Source organism: Panicum virgatum, chromosome 2K (genome assembly GCF_016808335.1).
Source record: "Panicum virgatum strain AP13 chromosome 2K, P.virgatum_v5, whole genome shotgun sequence".
Taxonomy (NCBI): Eukaryota; Viridiplantae; Streptophyta; class Magnoliopsida; order Poales; family Poaceae; genus Panicum; species Panicum virgatum.
In genome coordinates this window covers 45,492,087-45,511,151 of record NC_053137.1, presented here as the reverse complement: position 1 = coordinate 45,511,151, position 19,065 = coordinate 45,492,087, and the positions used below count along the sequence as shown (strand labels likewise).

Here is a 19,065-nt window from a genome sequence, read left to right as displayed (position 1 = left end):
CGATGGGATCGCAGCCTCGCGAGGAACTGACCAGACGACGCAACGATTAAACTTGGCCTAGATAGTTTTTTATTTCTCTCTCGTATACACATGTGCTGGAGCAGCAAACTGGGCTGGCCGCAGGGTATGCCACGGCCCACCCGGCATACCCTGTGGCTCCGCCCCTACGTCAGATTCTTCAGCTCCTACCCCTACGCATTCAGGTGTCTCAGAGGCCTCTGCATTCAGAACATGAGATTCAACGAGTCCGATGTGCCGGATCTGCTGAACGCCTGCGACCAGCTGCAGCGCCTGTGCATCGAGTCCTGTGACTCTGGCCGGCGATCCGTCCTGCGGATCGACGCGCCACGCTCGCGGCTGGTGGAGCTGGCATTTGAATTCTGCGGCTATGTTCGGATCGAGCTTGTCCGGGTCCCTAAACTCATGGTGGTTTCTTATGACATTTGGATGGGTGGAAGCCCTCCCGTTGTTTACGGTCACGTCCCAAGCCTTCGGAGCATCGATTTCGGCTGCGCTACCATGAATTGGCAGCCGCCGTTCGTGCTGAGCAACTGGCTGTCAGGCACAAGACTGGAAATTGTGAGCTTGGACTTCCATGATAGGACGGTATGAATGCTACTTCCTCCTTAATTGATACCCTGCCTGATTCAGTGGGCTAGGGCTACACGTGACACACATTCTAATTTTATTGATTGATTGCTTCTTGCAGATTTGGGTTAAACCTGAAGACCCCAAACTGCTCCAACCTATCTTTAGCAATCTGACGGATTTGTGCCTCTCCAACATCTTCGCTGAATGTGACCTTGACTGGACTGTCTATCTCCTTGAAGCCGCACCCTCTCTGAAGAATTTCTTCCTCACGGTAAGCAGCTTTTCTTCTGCAGCAGTGTATGCTTTTGCCACAGATCCATCACGTCCTTCTGCGTATGACGCGTGGCATTGCTATTTTTTTTTTACAGGTGTCAAGACATGTGTGCGGAAGGAATGACCATGTGGACAATGCTGAGAGGGTCAATGTTTCATGGGAAGCATCATCTGGCTTCAAGCATTACAACTTGAAGTTACTGGACATAGGAGGCTTCGAGATGGATTGTAAGATGATGAAATACATGAGGCTTGTGATGGGGTGTGCTGCCCGGCTGAGGATGATCTGCTTGCACAATAAAGAACCATGCGATGATTGTGATGCCATGCACCTTGAGGCTCCATCAGGGTCTAGTTTTCCAGTTGATGAGGGTGGTAAGAATCTAATAAGGGAGCATCTAACAGATGGGCTTTCATCTGCTATTGAAATAATCTTTGACTGATATCAAGATTATTACTGATGGTCTTGTCAAATAAGCTAAGAGGGGTGTGCTTTCTTGGTGCAGCTGGAAATGGTTGGCCTGATTGAGCCTGATAATTCCAGATTCCCCTGTTACCGGAGTGTTGTTAGAATGCTTGTTACTGACAATTTGGTCGTTGCTGCTGTAATTTGAGTTTTAGTTAATGATGAAGTCGGCACATGGTAATGACACAATGTGAAGTTGGTCTCTGCGCGAGGCCCGGCCCTAAACATACGATGTTTGTTCTGCACCCAATTTATAGATGCTATTTTATTTCCCTGGACCAACCATGCCGCGACATGGTTTAAAAGAAAAATGCATTTTAATGTTGCGACACGTGTCACCCCAATGTTGAAGCAGTCCGCTCCTCTCTCCTGCCAGCAAGAATCCCAGCCATTTATTTCCGTTCTACATGTATCTTAAAATGGAAAGTTTCATCGAAAACTAAGAGCAAATATTATAGTTGATGGGATCTTAGAGAGAGAGCAAAGCGGGCGGATCGCCAGGTGCCGGCAAAAAGCGGGCACATAGGGCCTGTTTGTCTTCGCTCACGAGGAACCCGCGACTGGGCCTCGCGGCGATGCAGAGAATCGAGATTGTGGCTGCGATTTTCGATTCTTGATTTTCAGTACAAACTCTGCCCGCCAACTGAAGCCGCGACGTAAATAATCGACCGTATCGCAAGGCGTTTGGCGGGATTTTTTCGCTTCTCGCGTTCTCTCGCCGGAAAAGCAGCTTATAATTGTATCCAAACAGGCCCATAGTCCTCCCACCACCGATCCTCAACTCCAACTGGCCAGACTTTCTGCTTTCACGGTGTGCATTAAAAACAGCGGAATCCACCACCACTATCTCACCCAGCTGGGCTGGTGTGGCCTTTCCTTTTCTCAGCATGCTGGCCGAATCATATATAAAGTCTAACTTCCGGGAGATGTATAGATTTTCCGGTTGTTATTGAGCTCCACTCATAGAGCCCGAGAGAAAGATGGAAAAAGACGTGTGTTCCTCGTGTCGAGCCGGGGCCCAAATAAAGTGCAACTACGTGGCCCATCTCCAGGAGGCCAACTAGGAGATTTCCGTGCGTGCTCCATGTTTGACGGGCTCGATCAAACTTCAAAGGACTCTCCATCGTGGAATTCCATATAGGAGTACGTCTTCTAGATCGTGTACCATGCATGTACGCAATTAAATCCAACTCTGCAATCAAACGTGCCGGAACCCCGCAGCGACAGCGGTCAAGGTTGGAAGTCATCAGGAGTCGTATACATCCATGCTCTTGTTCGAACTGAAGCAAAGAGAAGTCGTATACATCAGGAATAAGTTTGGCCATCCAGATATTCTCCCCATCCTGTTTCAGTCCGTGCGTGCTGAGGAGTCATGATGTTACGTGGCGGCTCTCGACCGAAAGCGGCCGAGCGGGGGGGTAGGTGCCGCGCATGCAGACTGCTGCTGTGTTGAGGCCTGAGCACGACCCCAGGGGAGGGAGGGGACGGCAAGGGGACTGGACGGAGGTGTCAGCAGACAGCAGCTGTGTAGTGCACCTGCTTCTAGCTAGGAGAGCCTACGATCGCTGTGTTGCTTTGACACCACCCAATGCAACTGAGCGCGTGGAGGGCATGCACGCCCGCCCAACATCGCTTTCGCTTCGCAAGCAACGATGAATCGATGACCAAATAAACACACACGCTTTTACTTAGAAGAAAAGTCCAATTTACATCCTCTAGAAATTGGATAATAGAAGTTATCTAACTGTTTGAAACTGGACAAATTTTGGCCCTTTAGATCATTTCGAAGGTAGTTTTCCATTTTATAAGAATTAAATATATTTAACTTTAAATTAAAAATTCATAAAATAATTTATTTTAAATCAAAAATACAAAATAGGTATAAAGAATTTTTCAAAAATATAACCAATCTATTGGCAAGATAATTGTCAGTTATTCGGATCTAATTCTTTATGTTCGTAATATTTGGTTGCTTGCAGTAATAGATATGTTACATTTTAAAATAATTTTGGTACTAGTTTCATATTTTTTTTTGATTTAAAATGAATTAGTTTTGTTTTTTCAGATCTAATTACAACTTTTTGACTATTTTGACGGTTGAATAGTCTCTGTTATCTGGTTTCAGGGCCAACTCTGAGGCAGTGTGGGCAGGGCGACCGCACCGGGCCTCTAAAAATTGTTATGTTAACAGGTTTGTCAAGTCACAATTGCCAACAAAGCTCGATACGTGCAGCTACATAGCCAGTACATGCAGTTATATAGCCCAGTTCGTTAATGACAATAAGTTTTTCAATACTCTCTTGTATTTAACAGTGAATGTGCGGCCTCATTTTTTTTTGTTACGCACCAGGCTACCAAAAAGTCAGAGATGGCCCTGTCCGGTTTTATAGATGAAAATTAAAAATCATATTTGTTTTATAATGGAAGATTAAAAATCATATTTTTATGATAGTTGAAGGCATAAATCGAACTTTTCTCTTTACTAGCATAGTTGCACGTGCGACACGCACGTGATTTAAGAAATCTAATTAGATTTTTATCCAATTAAGTATTAATTAAATTATTTACAATATGGAGGGAGTAGTTTCTCTAATCATATTATTGTATAGCAGTTTGAACTCGATGCCTAAGTGTACTTGAAGCCGATGAAATAGCCTTACTTGTTTTTGTAATAGGCTAAGTATAGCACACCCGCGGGCCGCGGCAAGCATGTGTTTCTAAAGATACCTAGTATAAATCTTAAAGTTTTATTATAAAACTTACAATTTGACCATAACCACGAGTTACGTTACAAGCCACATTTAAAGTTAATTTGAGGTAAAAGTTCATATATAAGTCCATGCCAAATCTACCCCTTGGCGGAAAAAAAATCTCATATAGCAACCCAATTGTTGTTCTTTATTTTTCTGCAAACCATATCTACACAAGAAACGCATATAGCAACCCAATGCCAGCAACTCGTATTTGTTTGCTATCGTATAGCGTACGCCTTAGTTTTTCATCTGTACCCACTCATTTATGACTTCGAGTCTTCGATTCGTTTGTTCAGAGCTGCACAAGCCATCACCGCCAGTGGGGCCCTGTTTTCCAGTTTCCATCTTCTGGGCGTGTGGCGAGCCGGAGGAGGAGGCATCGGGCGTGAGCGCTGCGGGCGGCCGGGACACAATCGGACGCGCCGCGAGTAGGAGTGAAAAAAAATTTCAATTGTTTTCAATCTTTATACTCCCTCCTTCCCTGTTTATAAGGCATACACGTATATCAAGATTCAAACCTTGTCATCTTTGACCAATAATTTGACTATTAAATTTTTATTTTTATAATGCAAATTTCATATGATTGGATTCATAATCAAATATATTTTACAATGATTATAAGTTTATAATCAAAAGTGATATAATATATAATAAATAAATGGTCAAAGTGTTGTTTAGAAGACCGTGTCATGTTCCACCATGCATTATAAACGGGGAAGGAGGGAGTAATATATTATAATATAGATAATATAGATTTGGTTCTTGATTGAGAGATCGAGAGAGAGCGCGCTAGCGCCACCTGGAGGAACGTGGCATGGGGACCAAGGTTCAAGCCCAAGGTTCACCTAACCAGTGGGAACCGGTCCGGACCGGCCCGGTTAGTGAACCGGCCGGTATCAAACCGGCCATAATTCAAAATTCAAATTTGAATTCAAAAAAATGAAAAAATCCCAGAAAATCCCTAAAAATACTACACGGTGTGAAGAATCTAATGATGTAAAAATTTCTCAAAAATTCGTTCATTTAGCCTAGTTTGAGGAATTTTAAAGTAAATTCAAAAAAGAAAAAGAAAAAAAAAGAAGGCTCATTAAGGCCCATGGCGGTCTGTATGCTTAGATAGGGTTCCTTGTGACCCGGGGGGGTAGCACCCCAGAATCCTTCCCTATCCGGCCGCAGCCGGTGCCTGTGCGCCACCCCTCCGTCCCCCAGGAGGCGACCGGCGTCCGCGGCCGGTTAGCCGCGCTCCGTGCCCGGTTAGGCCGGCTTACCGGTGCACCCCCGGATCCGGCGCGTACCGGTGCCAGTGGCCGGCTTACCGGCCGGTAAGAGCGGTTTACCGGTCGGTGTCGCCGGTTACCGATCCGACCGGGAGAGAAGGTAAGAGCTCCAAATTTTTTAGTAGGATGCTTGGTTAGGGCATATTTAGGTGTATGATTTAGAATATTAGATGATTTGTTTTAGGATTTGGGTTACATTTAGGTGTATGGCTGAAAAGTTATAGGTTTTAGGTAAGATTTAGAATATTAGATGATTTGTTTTAGGATTTTTGACTGAAAGAATCCAAGATGCTGCATATTTGTTCAAGGTACTCCCTAAACATGTTCCATTCACATTGTGTTTGTTTTGTCATGTCACTTACTAAACAATTTGTCTTCCATTGCAGGAGATTCGAAAGGTGGTGGAAGAGATTGGACCGGAGAATGTCGTGCACGTAGTCCACAGCACTCTTCTTCCTCCTACAGCGATTCCAGGCACTCTTTTCACTACCACATTCCTGACATCAGTATGCAGCCACCGACGAGATGGGTGTACGAATGGGAAGACCCCCATTTTTATACAATGTTAGTTCAGGAATGACAGACAACATCTGCGTGGATGGGCCAAACTTGGCAACACTACAAGGCTGAGCTGCTTAGAGTGCGAGGTATCGCTTTGATGTCCACCGCCGAATACCAAACCGCGTCCCAAATGGGGGTCTTCCCATTCCTACGTTGAACTTTCATTTCATGTGTATATGTGTATGACTCCGTATTTGTATGCACGCTTATTACTATTGTATTTGTATGCATGATTATATATTATTGCTTTGGTAGGGTCATTTACATTAAAATGTGCATAGCTAATGCCGAAATTTCCTTTTATTTCATACCGGGGATCCATTTTTTAAGCGTCGGAAAACTGCTCGAAACTACCGGTATACCGGCAAAACCGGCCGGTATACCGGTCGGTTTCGCTTCTCCGGAGAAATTTGAATTCAAATCGGGTTTTGTCCGGTATTAACCGGTTACCGCTCCAACCGGTCCGGTAAACCGGAACCGGTGGCCGGCGGTTACCGGAAACCGGTTGGGAAAAAAACCCTGTTCAAGCCCCGGTCGGTCTGTCCCGCACTCTACCAAAAACGCGACCAGCGGGAGTCAGAAACCGGGATGGCTGGCTGTGCACTCTAACGAGCACGACCTAACCACCCAAGCTAAACACCTTTTTTATTAATTAATGGATCAGATGACACCTTTTTATTAATTTGATTAAGGCCCTGTTTAGTTCCAAAAAAATTTCTACAGTATCCGTCACATCGAATATTCGGACACATACATGGAGCATTAAAATGCAGTTGAAAAATAACTAATTACACAGTCTAACTGATTAGTGGTGGCATCGTTGTGTTTGTTGTGGTGCCCAGTCTGGGCGTTGTTCCTCTTTTTAATATAATCGGCAGCTCTCCTGCTTAGTTCGTTTCAAAAAAAAAGATCAGCACGAGATGAATCTTTTTAAGCCTAAGTCTAACTGTCACTCACTCTGCAAGCCTGATTAGCACAGCCAGAGTCTAACTGATTGGACATTATTTGTCAAATAACAACGAAATATAGTGCAGTGTCAAAATTAATAATTTTTCACCAAGTAAATAGGACCTAAGTATTGTAACTTAGAGTTTCTGCCCAGGGGAGCGAGCATGGTAACCTTGGCAGGGACGAGATGAGGGAAGCCCGTGCCGCCGCATGATGCAACTCGCGTAGTCGAGCTATGTGGTTGGAGTTGGACTGTTGGAGGACGGGTGGCGCGTGAGCTGCTGACCTGACCCTACGACGGGCGCCCCCCGGAGCAGGCTGGCCCCGACGGCATGCACGTGGGGCCGCGGCGTGCGTGGCTGTGCCGCTGCCTGCGCACAAGCACAGTTCCTCAGCGTTCTGGTCTGGCTGGCAGAGTGAGTGGCAGGTCTGAATCCGAGGCCCCTTTTGGTTTGATCTCTAGCACACCTAGTATAAATTTTGACCAACAATTACTAGTGCTAAATAAAAACAGTTTGTAAAACTAACTCCACAATCTTTTCGCGAGACAAATCTAATGAGGTCTTTGACCGCATGATTAGAGAATAGTTATGGTAGCATTACTGTAGCCAATCACAATTTTTTTTGCTCATTAGATTCGTGGCGCAAAGTTGCACCATTGTGAAAATTTTTTGCAAATAAACTTGGTTTAAACCTCCATCATGAAAGATTCTGCGGTTACTGTTCATATCACAGATGAACCAAACGGGGCCCGAATCGAATCGATAGGCCACGCACGCTGGCTTTGTAGTGGCCTCCCTGCTGCTGTGTCACTGCCGGACCACGAGCGAGGGACGCAGGACCGAGGGCTGCCGAGAGCCCGAGAATCTGCTCGCGTCGTGTCCCTGCAGGTGAATCTGTCGGTGATCACGCGCGCGCGATCTCGATGCGGATCCGCACGGGCACGGAGCCAGAGCCCGAGCGGAGCGGGCATCACATACTCACATGCGCGCGCGTTCGTTCTCGTTCCTGCTGCCGGGCCGGGAGTGGCAGACCTGCAGTGCGAGGGCGCCCGTGAGCTACTCCCTCCCCATACTCGCGGACTCGCGGTCGGGTCGTAGCAAGCACGCAGGGGCAGGGCCACCGCGCAGACGCCCACGGCGCGTGAATGCATGATTGGGTGCTCTTCTCTCGCTACTTCTCCACTTTTTTTCCTCGTGTCCTCCTCCATCATCCCCCATTCCCATGCCGATGCCGCCGCCTCGGCTCACTTGAGATTCCCGGGCCCGCCCTATTGCTTTTCCATGGTGCGTAGCGCGGGATCCCAGTCATCGCCTCGCACTACCGGACGACGGGACGATGCTCCGAACAAAAACTCCGCTGATCCCGAGGCTTCCCCCTTTTCTTGTTTTCCTTTGTCGCGTCCCGACGAGCTGCCTGCCGAGCCGATTATTGGCCCCGGCCCTTCACCCTTGCCGTGCGCCCCCGTGCCTTGCGAAGTTGCGAGTGGAGTGTGTGCGCGTGAGTGGAGGAGTGGAGAGCGCCCGTACGTCCTCGAGCCTGCCGCCGCCGCGCCGCTTTTTTTCTTGCCCCCCGCCTCGGCTCCAATTATTCCGCCGAGAGCGCGCGCGGCCGCTGCGTGCCTACTGGCTACTGCCTGCCTGCCTAGTGGCCGATGATAGCCTTGTATCTGGCTGGCGCCATGTGACGGCCCCCCACGCGCTGCGCTGCCTGCCTCTTGTCTGGGGCTGCCTGTGCGGCGATACGATCCGATCCCTGGTGCTGGATATGGGTCCAGCCGCTCGGTGCTCACCCCGATCGTGCCAACCCGCCGTGCCTTTTCCCATGCACGGGGGCGAGCCTCGCTCCCTTCTCTCGCTGCGAGGGATGGCGATGGCAGGTACATGGCACGATTGCCGCTGCTGCCGCGGGCGTGCGCGCGGAGCGTGTGCATTTTATTCTGGGTCGCGAGGTTTCGCACCCGGTTTGTCTCACGAGAGCGAGTGTTATAAGTGGGAAAGAGCCGGTGAAATCTGATGTGGGAGAGCGAAAGCAAGAGCAAGAGCGAAAAGAAAACGAGCGTCTCGAAAAGCGGGCGAAATGTACTGTGGCGCCCGCTCTCCCACTCCACATTGCGACTGAGCATTAAATATCGGTGGAATCCACCTCACTGGTCGACAGCTTGAATGACCTGAATTTTCTAGCAGCGGGCGAGCGGGTCAAGTGAACCATGCGAACTACGCCATCCGACCTCAAATATAAGTCATTCTGAGATTCAAAATTTGTCCTCAAATATAAGATATTGTAGGCTAAGAGTGGACCCAACCATTTTAATTGTGCATCGTTTCCGGGTCTTTCGCAATCGAAAGATGTGCATGCAACCATGTAGGAGGAGGTACATGTGAAGGAGGTGCATGGGAAAAGGCATGCTAGTTTAATTAGCGCATTCTCAATGCTTAACAATTAGGGGTGCGAGAGTTTTTTCTATACAATCATACAATCATAATCTGTCCTAAAAACTCTAGAATGACTTAGATTCCATGACAGAGGGAGTATCTCTACCACTTTAATTAATTTCGTCCCAAAAAAAATATAAAAGGTGTTGCCAAAAAAACATCTTTATATAGGCACCACATAAAGTTGAAGTGGTTTACAATGCTTGGTAGCCTTTGCCTTCAATTTGCATGTTTTATTTTCTTTTTGTGTACTTTTATAAGTTTATTGTACTCTATTTTAGACATTCCATTTGGTGGTGGTGGCTCATCCGTTTTCATCCTCTCTTTTTCACGCCCTTGAATTACTTGAAAATAAAAAACAGATAGAACCTAACCTTTAAAAAGATAAGATAGTAATAAATTGTAAGTATACATCTCATACTTCTCATAAATTGGAAATTCTATTTTGCTTGGTTCTCCCTCTCCCAGCCTTAAGTTTTACACACATAGACTCTATTCGGCTGCAATCAGCAAACAATGTTTTTCTCTCACATCAAATCAGCATCAGCCACCAGGCACAGCCAACCAGCAGTACTTTTCTCTCACAACAAATCAGCAGCAGCCACTAGCCACAGTCAGCCGGACAGAGTGACAGTACGCATGAATAGCTTTTCAATTACAAATATGCGACCATCATGCTATATTATCTAAAGAAATGTATATTTCTTGATATGTGGCGCACCACCCACATTTGTGTTAACCAGTGCCTAAATGTTTACATACCTTTTTTTAAATTACACTATATAACTCAGGCACCCACAAATTACGCACACTCACCCCTATAAACGTATGCACGCAAACTCTATCCCTATGAGCATCTTCGAAGACTGAACCGGTGAATTTTATAGAAATCTAAAATAAGCTAATTACTAAGAAGAAGATGTCAAGTACTATATGGTTTTTTGCAACTCATCAAAAATTCCACATAAAACATTGGGTTGGGTCCCCTGGAGAATCGGGAAATTCTCCCCATGCCAAATGGATACTTATTGCCGTTAGCATAAATAACCATGAACATGGTTTTCTTAAGGCAATAAACATGAACATGGTTGAACAGCTAGCCACTAATGCACGAGCCACGGCGTGGGTGGCGATGAATTAGTAGTGGTCGGGAAACTAACCCGCGCATTACATACGCAGATGGTGGCGCTATCATTGCTCTACAATAATCAGGGCATGGCAGGGCGTCCAAGCACGCCAAGGTAAGGGTCTCCATCACGCATACGCATCCGCATGCCCCGCTCCGCCGCTCGCAGTCCATAGTGCCCGTGGACACCAGCTCGGCCTCGATCGACGTGGGATGATGGATGGATCGATGACTCGTGATAGGTACTCCCTCCATGCTCAAAATAATTGACGTTTAGGATGGCGACATGGTCTCCAAAACACAACTTTGACTTCTTATTTCTCTAAAAATATTTATCAAAAAGTGATATATATATACTTTTATAAAAGTATTTTTCAAGACAAATCTATTCATATAATTTTTACATTTCCAAACTCAACAACTTGAGAGTTATTCATGATTTATATTCTCAAAATTTGACTCAAACCTTGTCCAAAACGTCAATTATTTTGGGTATGGAGGGAGTATATCTTTGTTGCGTACTTCTCTTTTTATCCTCACGAAGAATGTAATTTTAGTTTTTTTTTCAGAGATTAGTGATCGTGCAAAAAGACTGTCATGATCTCATTTGTTAGCCACATGCAATTAGTTTTGGAATGCAAATTATCTAACTACTTAATTAGGTAGGTAGTTAAGATCCAATTTTTATAATTGCACTCTTTATAAATTTTTTTCAAATGTAGGATTGCATTTTTTACGGGACGGAGTAGTTGGCCAATAATTGCGATACGCACTTGTGAAACTAGTACTATAATTCAGTGCAGCTAGCTAGATAATGACCGTGTACAGATCTGTTGGTCCGTCAAATGCCAATTCTGCTCTTGCAAGTTATGGCGATGACTTAGCTTGTGGAAGATGCCGAGGGATAAGCTCCAATTAGTGCGTGGTTGTTTGTTATATGTCCGTTGAGTATAACATGCAGAATTAAAGCACTAACCGAGCTGACCGTCAAATCTGCTTGATGCAGACACCTTTATGCTTGACGAGCAATCCGCGCCGCGCGATCTTTTTGTGTGGTGCTATTTTATTCCTAACCGCCCGTTGTGACGCATTTTTTCCCTCACTTTGATCCAAAGTTGTTCCATTCCATGCGTGTGCTAAATAATTGCGCCTTGATCGTGCAGTCAATGGACAATACCCAATTATGAAGCTTATCGCAATGGCGAATCGTATAATCTCTAACTATATGGATTTCAGAATTAAGCACACCCTTGTTTAAAGGTCAATACTGATACATATGGTCTAGTAATTGAGGTCCTATCTTTTGTACATAATAAACAAGAATGACTCGTTTTTTGTTCCAAGATATAAAAGTCAGATTCCTCAACGATATACATAATTTCTTAGGATTCTTAATTTGGGAAAATACCAGGGGGTGTCTATGCTTAGCGCGCGCGAGTCGGAGTCGCTACATCGCAGATGTACTCTGTGCCAGAGCGCTGCACCTTTTTTAAGGAAATTAGAATAAGTTAATTGTAAAATTCAGAACAATTATGATTGTTCAGAACATTTATAATTATTCCAGCAAGATGTTCCAAGAGATGCTGCTTCAAACATTATGTGATTTTCCAAAAAAAATTATTATGGAACAAATAAAAGTGTTCCAATAAAAATATTGTTCTAAGAACAACAAAAAATCTAAGAACAAAGTAAATTGTTTTGTGTGAAGAAAATGTTCTCAATGAAAAACAATATTCTGAGAACCAATGAAAATGTTCTAAGAAAATAAGAAATATAGTAAATTTAGCGAACTTAAAATAAATTCGTTTCAAGCTAATCCTCCACATTAACTGGTTAGCATGAGCCGTTGTTGCACGTGCTGGATGGCTGGCCACAACGTGGAATCAGTGGTGGGCCAAGGACCAACATTGGGTCAAAAAGAAGTACTTCAGCGATAGCTCTAATCGTGTTCGCGCGCGCTACAAATAGATTTCCCCGAATACCATGCTGCTGCAGAGAAATTGGCGCATATATATTTTGCACAATACTCTCCCAAACGTGCTACACGCATTGACTTTTCATCAAAGTGGATTAGGGCAAATTTAAATGATTTTCGAACGATCGAGTCCCTACCTGAAAAATGAAGCATGACTGAATTTCGAACCACGCCATACATATGTTGGTTTTAATAAGATTAATATAATAAAGTTAATTTTTTGCAAAATGAATCGCCTTATTTTTTTGTTGCGAAAAATATATATTAAAGCTAATCCTTGAACCATATCATTTCTTAGGGCATCCGCAATGGGAGGTAGGAAGAGGGTAAGAAGGAATAAAAAATACCTTGCTACTGCCAACAAGCATTGTGGGCATTGGCATTAACTACTACCAGGTAGTAAGCAATAAAGGGGCCGTTTAGATCCCAAAAATTTTCACCCAAAAATTTTCACCTCCCCTTTTGAACACATGTATGAAGCACTAAATGTAATTAAATAACAAAACTAATTACACAGTTTGGATGTACACGGCGAGACGAATCTTTTGAGCCTAATTAGGGCATGATTAGCCATAAGTGCTACAGTAACCCACATGTGCTAATGATACGGTCAAATGCCTTAAAAGATTCGTCTTGCGGTTTCCAAGTGAGTTCTGAAATTAGTTTTTTAATTAGTGTTCGAAAAACCCTCCCGACATCTGGTCAAACACTGATGTGACACCCAAAATTTTTTGATTTTGGGAACTAAACGCCCCCAAAAGATTCAAAGATTGTCTCTCTTCATTGATTCTCTTTCTCTCCATACGCCATGTGGATGAAGCAATAGACAAATTTATATTTTTTTATTTGCTAGGGTGGCCATCTTATCACCTGCTTTTGCATGTTGACATCGTAAAACTTTTAACAACAACTACCTATTTTTATAGAAACCCACCTTACTTACTGGTTTGTGAAGATACATTGCTAATGCTCTTAGGACCCTCAGCTCGAACTGAGTAAAATAATGAACAAATACTTCAATAGTATCATGTAGAACAAAAAAACATAGAGCTCACACGGTGCATCCCATGAGGCAACAATGCAACATGGTGCGTCATGTTTTGCTGTTTTTTGTTCCTGCGGAAAAATCAGACTAAGCATAATGGAAGAAATGCGTCGATTTGTGTAGCAATGCAACTAGTAAAATCCAGAAACACCCGGCGGGTTTTACCATGGAATTAGTATATACTCCTATAATAGGAAAGCTACTTAGTGTAATTAACCAGCAGATACAGGGACCCTTAATTAATTATTCGGTTTGAAAATGGAGCCAACTACCCTCATGGTAAAAAATACACGTTTTATATTAGGGTCAGTTGGATCCATGCCACTACAACTTCTTGAAATTGGATTTCATGTTGAAATCCATGCCATTGAGTGGCATGATTTTGAACATAAAACCCAATTTCACGGAGTTGTGGTGGCATGAATCGAATTTTCCCTAACTTTAAATAATTAATCTGTTCTTACAAAAAAAAATTTAAAGGCTGTTCTTACAAAACTTTTTTTTAATCGTGTTCTTGCAAAACTAATACTGGGTTCATTCGTTTTGTTTTAGACCCGACCAGGTTTAGGGTTTGGGCCAGCCAGGCAGCCGCTCCGCGTCCGCTCGCGCCCGCCCGTGGGCCCCTCGGCCGTGCCGCCTCTCACCTCTCACACCCTGGCCGCTATAAATAGCGGCGCCGGTCGCCACCCCGTCGCCCCCCATCCCAAGTTCCCAACAAGGCACAAGCCACCCCGTCTCCGTTCCTTCGAGCCCAATCCTTCGCCTCGCAGAAGAGGGAAGCCGCCCCGCCCCGCCCCGCCGCGTCTCGCTTCCATCCCCATCACACCAGCAGCGCGAGCATCCCCCCGATTACAGCTGCGTCTCCCTCCTCCGCTCCGTCGCCTCTCGGCCGGCCCTTCCAAGAAGCCTGGTCGCATCTCGTCCCCGCCGCCGGCCGCATTCTTGAACGAACGTGAGTCCTCCTTTCCTCGCCTGCGCTGCGCTCACGCCGGCGTCCCCCTCTGCGCGCGCGCGCCCGGGGTCCGTATGGAGCGCCGCCCCGGCGGCGGGTTCTTCTTCTGCGTAGATTGGGTACGCGGTTCTTCTTCTGCGTAGATTGGGTACGCGTTGGATCTTGCTTGAGGCCCGCCGGGGGTGTTTGGCTGGCGAGGGAAGATTTTGCTCCCCTCGGGCGTGCGGTTCCGTAGGGGTCTCGTTCTCCACCCCTCTTTGTTGGAGGCGTCGGGAAAAGTTTGTCTTTCGCCCTCGGGGGAGCGGCGCGGGAGATTGGATCTGGCCTGCAGTTCGTTTTGTTTATTGTATTCTTATAATAGTGCGCGGTAAATCTTCGTTAGTATATTCCTTCTTTCTTTGTCGTATGTGTCGACCTTGCTTATCATAATCGGATCGCAATGCCCAAGAAGCTAGTACAACTTTCTGTTCGAGGCGGAACGTGTAGAGCCTTTCTTTAGTTTATCCCGACCTTCTTGTGATCTTCAAGAATGTCCACCACCAATCTGTTACGAGAAGCTTGTATTGACCTTTAGTTATTCTTGTTCGTAAGGAAAAAAAAAGTCAGGTCATACGAGCCATCAAACTAGTCTGCACATACGGTTATTTTAATTGACTTGACTTGGGCGATATGCTGCCACCATGGTGTTGCTTCTTGCATACTGAAGAATACATGGTTAAGAAAGCAACAAACAATTTTGCTTAATGATGTTTCTTTTATATCAATTAGGATGAAGTTAACAACTATTGCTTCATTTACTGATTATTTACTTAAATATTGAATCGATCCGTTTGGATACTTGTTATTTATTCATGGATTGATACTTAAAACGTTGTCTATCGTATCACTGCTGCAATTGTGTATGTTAATCTCAAACATTTTTTTTTATTCATACACCGTTTCCTCTTCAATTGAAATGGTTTCAGCATCTAAAACTAAATTACCCACTCTCGATTTGCAAACAAAATGTGCACATCCTTATCTGCTACCTCAGATTTGGGTCCTAATTGCTCTTATCATTTGTGTTCTGTCGCCTAAAAGGAAACTTACTCTGTTTTGATCATCAGTTTTAGGAAGGGACAATTTGTGGATGCTCTAATGGAGTCAAAAGGTGGCAAGAAGTCTAGTAGTAGTAATTTGATGTACGAAGCTCCCCTTGGTTACAAAATTGAGGACGTTCGCCCAGCCGGAGGAATCAAGAAGTTCCAGTCTGCTGCTTACTCCAACGTAAGAATTGAACCAACAGCCTGAGCAATGTAGTTCTAACTGGAAACTTGTTCATTGATGTGTCTTGTGCTCTGGTTTCTAATGCTTATTATTTGGTTGATCTCTTTGTTTTGCAGTGCGTCCGCAAGCCATCCTGATATCCCTTCACATGCAATTCGCAGTAGAGTAGGATTTTCCTTCAATTTTTCTCTCTTGTTTGATAATTCTCCCTTGGCTGGCTGCATTCTCTGCTTCTGAGATTCCAACTCGTCTTCTCCCATCTCTCCCTCCCTTTCCCATCCTCCCTTGCAACACATCATCTAATGGCGATGCCTTCGGCTGATTCTTGGGGCTCTTCTCCTGCCTCCCCTATTGGGTTTGAGGGCTACGAGAAGCGCCTTGAGATAACATTCTCTGATGCACCTGTCTTTGAGGACCCATGTGGTCGTGGCCTTCGCGCCCTCTCTCGCGAGCAGATTGACTCGTTCTTGGATCTTGCACGGTGCACCATAGTGTCCCAGCTCTCAAACAAGGACTTTGACTCGTATGTTTTGTCCGAGTCGAGCCTTTTTGTGTATCCCCACAAGGTTGTCCTCAAGACCTGTGGGACGACAAAGCTTCTGCTCTCCATTCCTCGCATCCTTGAGCTTGCTGCAGAGCTCTCACTGCCTGTTCTTTCAGTGAAGTACTCTCGTGGGACGTTCATCTTCCCTGGTGCTCAGCCGGCACCGCACCGCAGCTTCTCGGAGGAGGTATCAGTGCTGAATGGTTTCTTTGGTGGCCTCAAGTCTGGTGGCAATGCATATGTAATTGGTGATGCATTCAAGCCCAATAAGAAATGGCACGTCTATTATGCCGCGGAGGAGCCTGAGCAGCCTATGGTGACACTGGAGATGTGCATGACTGGGCTGGATGTTAAGAAAGCAGCAGTGTTCTTCAAGAACTCCGCTGATGGCCGTTGCTCATCTGCAAAGGAGATGACGAAGCTTTCAGGAATTTCTGAGATCATCCCTGAGATGGAGATCTGTGACTTTGAGTTCGACCCATGCGGGTACTCGATGAATGGTGTCTTTGGACCTGCAGCCTCCACCATCCACGTGACACCTGAGGAAGGCTTCAGTTATGCAAGCTACGAAGCCATGAACTTTGATCCTAGCTCCATAGTCTACAACGATGTCATCAAGAGGGTCCTGGCAGGCTTCTCTCCTTCAGACTTTTCAGTTGCTGTTACCATCTTTGGTGGGCATGGGTTTGCCAAATCATGGGCAAAGGGTGCAGACATTGACTCCTACATGTGTGATGATCTTGTCGAGCAGGAGCTTCCTGGTGGTGGTCTGCTGATGTACCAGAGCTTTACTGCTATTGCGCCTGGTACTGTGTCGCCCAGGTCGACCTTGGAGATGGATGGATGGAGCAGTGATGGAATGGAGACCTTTGTGAACAGTGATGAGATGTGTATCTGTTGGGATGCAGAGAAGAAGGTGGTGAAGAAAGATGTGGATGCGTGAGAAAGATTGGGTGGTTCTTCACCTCGAGTTGCGAGTTCAAGGATTGAGGCTTCTGAGACCTCTGTTGGCCCTGTTCTATTTTCGGTTAAGCGCTGGCTGGGCTACCGGCAAGCATAATAATCTTATGTTCTTTTATATTTTCCTGCTTAATAAGTGCTCTAGATGGTTTGCTGCGTCTGCCATAGTGAGTTTATCATCTGTTTATGCTGCCGATGCCCTTGTGGGGAGAATGATCTTGTAATAACTTTGTTCTCAATCAATTATTGGAATTTGGAATCTCCAGTTTATCATCTGCCTATTGTCATTTGTTACTGTTGCGATTCTTTTTTTCTAAAGCAAAATCCATATTTCTGTTTTGGTTGGGAGATGCATGCATTGAACTTTCTTCGTCCAAAGCTCTGCTGAATGCTGATTCACATCTGATTAATTTGCTTTTTTTTTTAACGATGAGAAATATGTGTTGTGTGCCCCACAAATCTTGGGACTAGAAAATGGTAGTGATGCATAATTTTGTGTCTTAGGCTGATGGACACTTGGAAGCAGAGTCATGCTTCATTATTCGGACTTTGAGAATTATGTGTGAAGCCTTGGGAGTAAGGAGTTCGCAGTCTGAAAATAGATACCCCGAATGGACGATGCCATTTGTCAAATAAATGTTTTAAGCTCATGTACATTCCGGAGAAATTTATCTATGATGAGCACAAAAGTTATTCCCAATGCTCCTGACGTTTGAAGTTCGAACACATAAGCAGAGAGACCTGCTCCCAATCCCAGCTGCTAAATATACGTGCATCTCAGTCGCTCTTCGCTGCCATCTCCGACCGATCCATCGCTGCTCCAGCCATCTCCAAGGTCGACCTCGGCGGACACGGTGCCAGGGGCAATAACGTCTGAACCCCTCTGCAAGACCTTCCTCAAGGCTGACGAAGCATAGCATGTCTGCAGATTGTTTGTATCTATTGCCCATGCCTTGTGTGGTGTTCGTGACAGCATGTGGTAGCTGCTGTTCATCCCTCGGTTGTTAGCCCCGTCTGTGGCATCAGTTTACTGAGGTCAGTTTTATGTGGAAGTGGCGCACCATTATGTACCGACGGTGCCCGAGGGCGGCAGCATAGGGGGAGGGCGACACATGCCGGCGATCCGAATCGGGAGGCCGCACCTCACCTTGCTGAACCAACGAGAGCTGGCTGATGAGTTTGGAAATTTGGGAAAAGCTCTGTCAAGAAGATAAGGGCAATTTAGTAATAATTACATGAAAAGTAGACGCGCCAAGGAGCTTAAGGATGATCGAAGTGACGGAAATGGCACGAAAAGTTTAGCAATTTTGTCTTGTATTCTGCTGGCAACTTATCACATCAAATCAACACCAGCCACCAGCCAACCAGTAGTACTTTTCTCTCACAGTAAATCAACACCAGCCACAATCAGCCAAACGGAGCGAGTTGGAGAGTAAAAATGCCAAGTTTCATTTGATCAGAGTGAGTAATGATATTCTAAGTGCAAAGTGCTAGTTGGAGTATTTGTTATTCTCGTCTCCCCCTTTTTTTATTTTAATTCATTTGTATGTTTTATGGCTGCCGTTTTGGTTTACTGAGGAAGCTCCAAAAGAAGATGGACCCAAATGACAAATGAAATGGGTTGCATTATTTTTCTCTGCTCACAATTAGCAGCCTGAGACCAAGAAGACCACAACTTATATTATGTATATCTTTACTCGGGACTATACCTTAGTTGAGCTCAGAAGTCAGAAGTCATTCTCATTGCTCCTGAGGTTTCGACAGATTAGCAGAGCTTGCTCCAAACAAATTAAAATTGTTTGGTCTTCCAGTCAGACAAACAGAACTTGCTCCCAATATACTCTATTAGCAGTTGCCAAACCATACCTTTTTGGCGTCAAAATGGTCTCTCTT

General features: G+C 45.2%; 2 protein-coding genes across 3 annotated transcripts in view; both read left to right on the top strand.

The window, feature by feature from the left end:
- Positions 1–1,322, top strand: part of LOC120695697 — a 34,284-nt gene extending 32,962 nt beyond the window's left edge. For both annotated transcript variants that reach the window (XM_039978919.1, XM_039978921.1), the window contains exon 5: positions 960–1,322. In XM_039978919.1, the coding sequence (XP_039834853.1) occupies positions 960–1,307 (348 nt within the window). In that variant the 3' untranslated portion in view covers positions 1,308–1,322. The remainder of the gene's footprint in view (positions 1–959) is intronic.
- A 12,829-nt stretch (positions 1,323–14,151) lies between these two features.
- LOC120695696 (S-adenosylmethionine decarboxylase proenzyme-like) lies at positions 14,152–17,445 on the top strand. The gene is made up of 3 exons (XM_039978918.1): positions 14,152–14,402; positions 15,509–15,668; positions 15,785–17,445. The coding sequence occupies exon 3, from the start codon at positions 15,971–15,973 to the stop codon at positions 17,153–17,155; it is 1,185 nt and encodes a 394-aa protein (XP_039834852.1). The 5' UTR covers positions 14,152–14,402; positions 15,509–15,668; positions 15,785–15,970; the 3' UTR covers positions 17,156–17,445.
- Positions 17,446–19,065: the final 1,620 nt, after the last annotated feature.